At 37.1% G+C, this 7888-nt stretch overlaps 1 protein-coding gene across 1 annotated transcript; it reads left to right on the top strand.

The window, feature by feature from the left end:
- The first annotated feature begins 5035 nt into the window (after positions 1-5035).
- LOC122064110 (tyrosine decarboxylase-like) lies at positions 5036-7182 on the top strand. The gene has a single exon (XM_042627826.1). It carries the CDS (start codon positions 5257-5259, stop codon positions 6784-6786), a length of 1530 nt encoding a protein of 509 aa, XP_042483760.1. The 5' UTR covers positions 5036-5256; the 3' UTR covers positions 6787-7182.
- The last annotated feature ends 706 nt before the right edge of the window (positions 7183-7888 follow it).

Below are 7888 nucleotides of genomic sequence, written 5' to 3'. Positions count from 1 at the left end.
CAAGGTGGGTTTGGGATTTTTTTTTTTATAAAAATGTGGGACTAATATGACTAATAAGTGTGGTGGTAGGGATGGTTTGTGTTGAGGCTTCAACTCATGTTGTGGTTGGATATTTCATGACCCTTCCTTACCATTTCGGTGAATAGAGAATCTAATATTCGAGAGCTGTAATTCTATTCTCCATTGATAGTGAATCAAGATCTCATTTCTCTGAGGACGTAGGTAGTCTTATCAAACCTCATAAACCTATATGCATTATTTATTATTGATTTTTCATTATCTTGTGCATCGTTTTAGGGTTGTGATTCTACATTAGGCATATTGCCTCTGACCTCTACTTTTGTTATTTTCCTTCTATTTGCCCTCATTGTATACCTAAACTTTACTCAAAGATCTGTTGAGAAGAATAAGGACTTTGGGTGCATTTCATGAAAGTTAAAAGCATCATTTATTTGTCTACATGGACTTAGGCATATTGCCTCTGGCCTCTACTTTTGTTAGTTTCCTTCTATTTGCCCTCATCGTATACCTAAAGTTTAGTCGAAGATCTGTTGAGAGGAAAACCAGGAAACTCCCCCAGGTCCACCAAGATGACCCATCTTTGCCAACCTTCTTCAATTGGGCCCCCTACCACACAAGGACCTTGCATATGAAGTCCAATACCTAGTGCAAGAAGTATGGGCCTGCTCTCTTGCTAGTAAGCCTGTGAACTTAAGGGAAGTCTTGGGTGCATTTTCAATGAACAATTGGACCCAGTTTCTCTTAACATCTTTTCATCCACAAGATCTTATATTTCACCATTTTATATACATAAGAGAAACTTGGTAGTCATTTTTTGAATGAAACTCTCTGTAGTTTCATTAGGGAAAAAAAAAGAAAAATACTTGTAAGAGTTTGCTTGTTTATAACTCTCTATAGTCTTCTGGGCCTGGATTTCTTATCTTGGTTCTCTCTAAGTCTTGAGGTTTCTAGCCTCTAGTCCTCGCAGGGTTACTTTCACTTTTGTATATATTTGTCCTCTTTTGTAATAAATTGATTTTCTTATTTAAAAAAAAGGATATAGTTGGAGAGAAAGAAAGTCACATTTCTCATACAAACCAAAGAACCACCCCTTTCGAAACCAACAGTGTCAGTGCAACAAAATCACATTCTATCCACAATTTTGAACATTTATATCCCAGCGTGCCTCATTCAACTCATTAACGCCCACAATCAAAGTTAAAGTTGGTTTGAACACCCAATCGTTTCTTAAAGGAACATATAACTTTTGCTTGAAACTCTCGAAGAACCGCATTAGCTACTGACCTTTCAGGATTTGTTAAAGAGCATCTGTCACAATTTAATTTCAACCATCTTCTGGGTGACACCAGAATACTTTCATAATTTCTAGGAGCTATTGAAATCCCCAACCTTCTCGCACACATAAAGCCCACCACCGTGGAGACTTGACCTTTAAAATTTGGGGCAAAGGGATTTATTTCTTTCAATACAAAACTCCACACCAGGCACTGCATTGGCATCCTTTCTTAGCTCTAATGCCGAAAGTTGCCATGCCTCTCACAGTCCCCCCACTTAAAAAAAAAAAAAAAAAAAAAAGGGCACCTTGACGGCAAGTAGATTACTTAGCCTTAACTTCATCTCTCTTATTTTTATAGGTAAATGTATTATATTAAGAAATAAGAAAAATAAGACATAAAAAGTAATAATCACACTCCCTATTTAGAAAGGTCCTAAATGAAGGGAGATACGTGGCAGGAAACAAGTGGGACATGCCCAACAACACACAAACTTAAAAAATAACTCCATGTATTATATTAAGAAGAAAAATAAAATACAAAAAGTAACAACCACACTCCCTATTCAGACAGTTCTAAATGAAAGGAGATATGTCCCAAAAAACAAGTCAGACAAGCCCCATAACACACAAACTTTAAAAATAACTCCAACAATTTTTTTTTGCTAATGTTCATCTCCTACAAGTTACATTAGCCTTAACTTTATTGTGAGTTGATAACTTGTCATGGTGACTTTTCCATTTGAATATTGATTGGTGAGGTTGAAGAATTCTTACACAATCCATGCCCACAATACCTTTGGCTTCAATGACCGTACCACCTCCTAGAAAGATTTAATTCGAAAACCAGCTTGAAGGACTTAAGCTCCAAGAGCACACAATTTCAATAGGGAAAGAAGGTATCCCGCTTTGAGAATTGAGACTCCACCTATAGGAACTACCACTGGGAACCTGAAATGAAATCATATACAAACATTTTAAAACCATTAATAACCGACGTGTCCAGGTTAGACAACTCAACAATGGATGACTCCCCTAGCCTTCTATTCCTCCAAAAATTAATATTTTCACCATTGCCCACTATTACCTTTCGCTACTTGAAACAAATTTCTACATCAACTCGAGGCCAAATCAAAGACAATTTATAACCAATCTTCAAAGACCTTCTTTATTTACAACTGGCACTGATGTCCTAATCTAGCTTTAGTTTGGATTTTTTTCTTGGGATGTCTTTTAATTTGGATATCCATAATGTGCATTGTTCTTTTATTTTATTTTTTTTTATGTTCAACTTTTTTATTGCTGATATAAAATACTGTTGATTTTTAGCAAAAAAAAAAACTGACACTGAAAAAACTGCTTATAACTATCTTCTCACGCTTTATCTGCCACACCAATTTGCTTATCATAACTGTGTTGGCATCCCTTAACTTTCTTATTTCCACGCCACCTTCAAATGTAGGTCTATGAAAATATTTTCCTATTTTATTGGGATTTTCTTCAATGACTCCATGTCCCCTGTCCATATGAAATTTCTCCATCCATCTCTCTATGGATTTTTTTTACTATCATATATAGGGTTCTTACTTTATATGACAGTGTTGTTCTAAATTACATGCATAAATATTAAGGGTTTTATTTTCTATTTTACTGACAAAATAGTAGGTTAGGTTATTTTTTTATTTAATTAGGTTAGATTTTGTATACCAACCTTTATTTTGTAGTGCATGCATTGCAGTAAGTTCTCAAATGCCTTTTTTTTCTTGTGTTTCTTTTCGTCCTATTAATTAGCATGTGATTTGATGTGTTGTGGTCTAGATATTATTTATTAAATAAATAGAAAAATTGGCCGAAGCAAGTGGACTAAGGTGCCTAATACTTCCTTAGTTTGCAACCTAACTAGAACCTAGTCTTACGATAGGTCCCAACTCAAATGGAGTCATATTTAGGTCTTAAACCTTAATTTAAGTAGCGTCTCATGTTTATTATTTCCTTTTCTCCTAAAAGGATGATGAAAGATTTCTTTCCAGAAGACAGTGATGAAAATATATCGGTCTCACAATAAGATAGAATACTATTATATTTCTTCAATCACATGAATAACATCATCATTGTATTGCTATAATGAATATTACGATATGAAGAACTCTCATTCATATGGTAATAAAATAATGTGTTTCATATGCTTAAAGAAATGAAATAATTTTCTATCCTACTTGAAATGTTTGATAACCCAAATTTTTAATGAGATTGGAGTAATTTTATTTTAATTTTTCTAAATTAAGGAAGAAAAAGAAAAATTATACGAAAAGACTTATTACTTTACACATGCAAATATCATAATGAAAAAAACAAATTTTATTCAATTATGAGGGACACAACTATGCAATGTAATATATAGAGAAATATATCCTTTCTACTAATTCACACAACTAAATGATGCTATGAACATCACATCCCTAAAGCTCGATCACCAGCTACACTACATAGCCCATGCAGGTACAACTCTTCCTACTACTACTATGCTTCATTTTCATTATTACTGTAGAAAGAATAATTAAACATGCAATGCCTTTATGGTGGGTATGAAAAGTTTTCAATCAGATCAAAAAGGATACTAACAGATTCCGGTTTATGAAATATATTTCCTTTTTGGTCTTGGTGATGGCAATGCCGAGGATGAGGGCTTTTCTTTATTTAATTAAAAAAAAAAAAAATTCTTAAAACTTGTGCGTAGGGTGTTAAATGGTGTGATTTGGATTATTTAGTTCAATTTTGATTCAATTTATATTTTGATAAGTTGAAATCAAAACTCTTCCAAATAAGAATAAGATGAAATCAAAATTGGACTCGTTCCAATTTTGATTTCAATAAACGGTATCCATTCCAATTAAGGGTTTCAATTATAGATATGCACCCTTACTTGTGTGCCTAGGCTACTCCTGTATATCCTTTTTAGGTTTTTAGTTTCATTAACATAATTTATCGAAAAAATAACTAATTGGCTAACTGTAATGCTGTCTTCTTCTCTCATTTTTGACATTCCTTTTGAATGGATATGGTGAGATGTCTTTATCTATTTAAACACTAACATTACTTCCAAATATCAGACTCAAGGAAACCAGCACACACTGGCAAATTTGAGCGTATCAGAGGTCATCAACTATATTCAAAGATCGGCCAACAAAGCTCCTTTAGCCATTCAACCTATTATGTCAGGTATTATTGATCACCTCTCTACTTGTTTCAATGATTGTATTTTCTCCTTTATTTATAGGGATTTCAATCATGTAGCGAATTTTTTAGCTCGAAAGACACTATCAAGTTCGTGTAAGACAATATGACCAAATTCCACTCTGTGTCTAATAAAGAGTTGTAGCTCGCCACGCCCCCATGTGCACCACACGAGATCAATATATTCTCTTTCGACAATAAAAGACACATCGCTTGAAATATATTTCCTTTGTGGTCCTGCTGATGGCAATCAGATCAAAAAGGTTATAAACTGATTCCTGTTTATGAAATTTATTTCCTTTATAGTCCTGCTGATGACAATGATAAAAAGGATATGAACAGATTCCTGTTTTATTTTTGTGGTCCAACTGATTGCAATGCCGAAGAGGAGGGCCTTCCTTTATTTATTTATTTTTCTTTTGGTACTTGTGTGCCAAGGATACTCTTGAATCTACCCCTTTTTTTTTTCAACATAATTTTAGCGAAAAAATAATTAAACTTGCAACTGTATTGCTGCCCATTCTTTTGGTCTCCCACCTATGTTAAAAATAAAGTACTAAATCGATAGGCTATCCTCTTCGGGTTCTCTTATTTTTCACATTTCTTTTGACATGGTGAGAGGTCTTTTATCTATTTAAACACTAAGATTACTTCCCTCTATGGAAACCAGCACAGCACTGCCTCCATCTCCCTTTCCTTCCTAACGAACTCAATTCTTCTTCTCCAAAATGAGTAGCCTTCCCAATAATGGCCTAGAGAACAGCACTGAATATACTCTTAACCCTCTTGACCCTGAGGAGTTCAGGAGGCAAGGCCACATGATCATCGATTTCCTCGCCGACTACTACCGTGACATCGAGAAGTACCCCGTCCGGAGCCAAGTCGAACCTGGTTATCTCCAAAAACGTCTCCCAGACTCGGCCCCCAGTAACCCAGAACCAATCCAAACAATCCTCCAAGATGTAGAGACTCATATCATTCCAGGCATCACACACTGGCAAAGCCCTAACTTCTTTGCTTACTTCCCTTCAAATGTTAGCGTTGCAGGTTTTGTTGGCGAAATGCTTACCTCTGGATTCAATGTCGTGGGATTCAACTGGTTGTCATCACCGGCAGCGACAGAGCTCGAGAGTATAGTTATGGACTGGCTTGGGAAAATTCTTAAGCTCCCTAACTCCTTCCTCTCCTCTGGCAATGGTGGAGGTGTGATACAAGGGAGTACTTGTGATGCCATCTTGTGCACACTCACAGCCTCTAGACACCGCATGTTGGATAAGATTGGTAGAAACAATATAGGGAAGCTAGTGGTTTACGGGTCGGATCAGACCCATTCCGCATTTCAAAAGGCGGCCCAGATTGCAGGTATCCACTCGAATAATTTCCGACCCATTGCTACCTCTAGGTCAACGGCATTTGGTCTATCGCCGGATTCCCTCCGATCAGCAATTCTCGCCGACCTTGAAGCCGGGCTCGTTCCATTTTTCCTCTGTGCCACAGTAGGCACCACATCTTCAACTGCCGTGGATCCGATCGGGCCATTATGTGATGTAGCGAAAGAGTTCGGGATATGGGTCCATGTCGATGCGGCATACGCCGGAAGTGCATGTATATGCCCAGAATTCCGGCATTTTATCGACGGCGTGGAGAATGCAGACTCATTTAGTCTTAATGCGCATAAGTGGTTCTTAACTGCACTTGATTGCTGTTGTCTTTGGGTTAAGGACCCTAGTGCCCTTATCAAGGCCTTGTCCACAAATCCTGAGTACTTGAGGAACAAAGCTACGGAGACTAATAAGGTCATTGACTATAAAGATTGGCAGATAGCACTAAGCCGCCGGTTTAGGGCCATGAAGCTGTGGCTTGTACTACGTAGCTATGGTGTGACTGGCCTTAGGAACTTCCTAAGGAGCCACGTAAAGATGGCTAAGCATTTTGAAGGGCTTGTGGGGATGGACAAGAGGTTTGAGATTGTTGTCCCTAGGACTTTCTCTATGGTGTGTTTTCGACTCCTATTGTTGCCGGTCATGAGGGTACATGCAAATGGTGAGCAATTGAATGATGAGGAACGTGCAAATGAGTTGAATTGGAGGTTCCTTGAGTCGATGAACTCATCTGGTCGGCTCTACATGAGTCATGGTGTGGTTGGGGGAGTGTACATGATCCGGTTCGCCGTGGGTGCAACCCTAACGGAGGAGAGGCATGTGAACATGGCTTGGAAAGTGGTGCAAGAGCATGCAGACATTGTTCTCGGTGCGTAATAAATTAAGGCGGGGATGGTGTTGCTTTCGAGAGAGGATCAAGTTCACGTATGAGAACATATCCAGTCCGTGAAGTTAGAATCAATTTTCTCTCTCTTCATTTAATAGATTCTAAATCCATAGATCAGGAACGTACGAGATCCGTTCATGTTGCTGGATTGGATCAGATAAATTTATTATTGTGGGGATGGTGTTGCTTAGGGGTGTCAATCAGTCGGTTCAGTTCGATTTCGGTCTAGGAATGATGGAGATCAAAACCAATCCGTTAAGGAACTTCGATTTTTGATCGATTTTGGTTTCTATCCGGCTTGATTTTGGTTTTTCAATATCGGGTTAATACTAGTTTAAACTGGTTTACTATTGGGCTTGAACTATAATGAAATCTTACATTCATAACTTGTAGTTACCAGATTTGACGGAAAAAAAACACTTTAAATTTATGATTAAATCATGGGTTATCATTGTAAAGGAAAGATAACTAATTCGAAACCAATGGATATCAAATTACTAAAAAGATAACTAATACTGAAATCACAAAATAAACCCTATTATCCAATCATTCATTTAACTATCCAACTATTTTGTATAGTGAACAAGGAAATCAATGGAAGCATTATTACAATTTACAAATCAATTTCTCTATTCATAACCTCATATTCAATGATTTGTAACTATTCCTTACAATAAAAAATATTCTCACTAATATTGTAAAGAATGGATAGTCAATTCACCAATTTATAATTCCATAATCATTCATTTTTATATCGGTTTCATTCGGTTTGGTTTCGATTTTGTTATTGGTCAGTTAGGTTTGGATTGGTTTTCAGCTGGTCCCAACATACCTCAGTCCAAAACCAATCCAATAAAGATCTATTTGGTTCGATTCAGGTTTTTTCAATTGATTTTATCGATTCGAGCTAGGTTTTAACACCCCTAGTGTTGCTGGATTGATCGAGTGGATTGGATCAGATAAATTTATCTTTTTTTTTTTTTGAACTCTCATGGGGGGATTATGAATCACCTGCCGGCTCCAAAACCAGAGGTGGTTCACGGGGCGCCCACGCACGAGCGGAAGTTCCCCACTTCCCCCCCCCCCCCCCCC

Source organism: Macadamia integrifolia, unplaced genomic scaffold (genome assembly GCF_013358625.1).
Source record: "Macadamia integrifolia cultivar HAES 741 unplaced genomic scaffold, SCU_Mint_v3 scaffold1525, whole genome shotgun sequence".
Classification (NCBI taxonomy): Eukaryota; Viridiplantae; Streptophyta; class Magnoliopsida; order Proteales; family Proteaceae; genus Macadamia; species Macadamia integrifolia.
The sequence above is the reverse complement of the archived record's forward strand: the minus strand, read 5'-3'. Positions and strand labels throughout refer to the sequence as shown.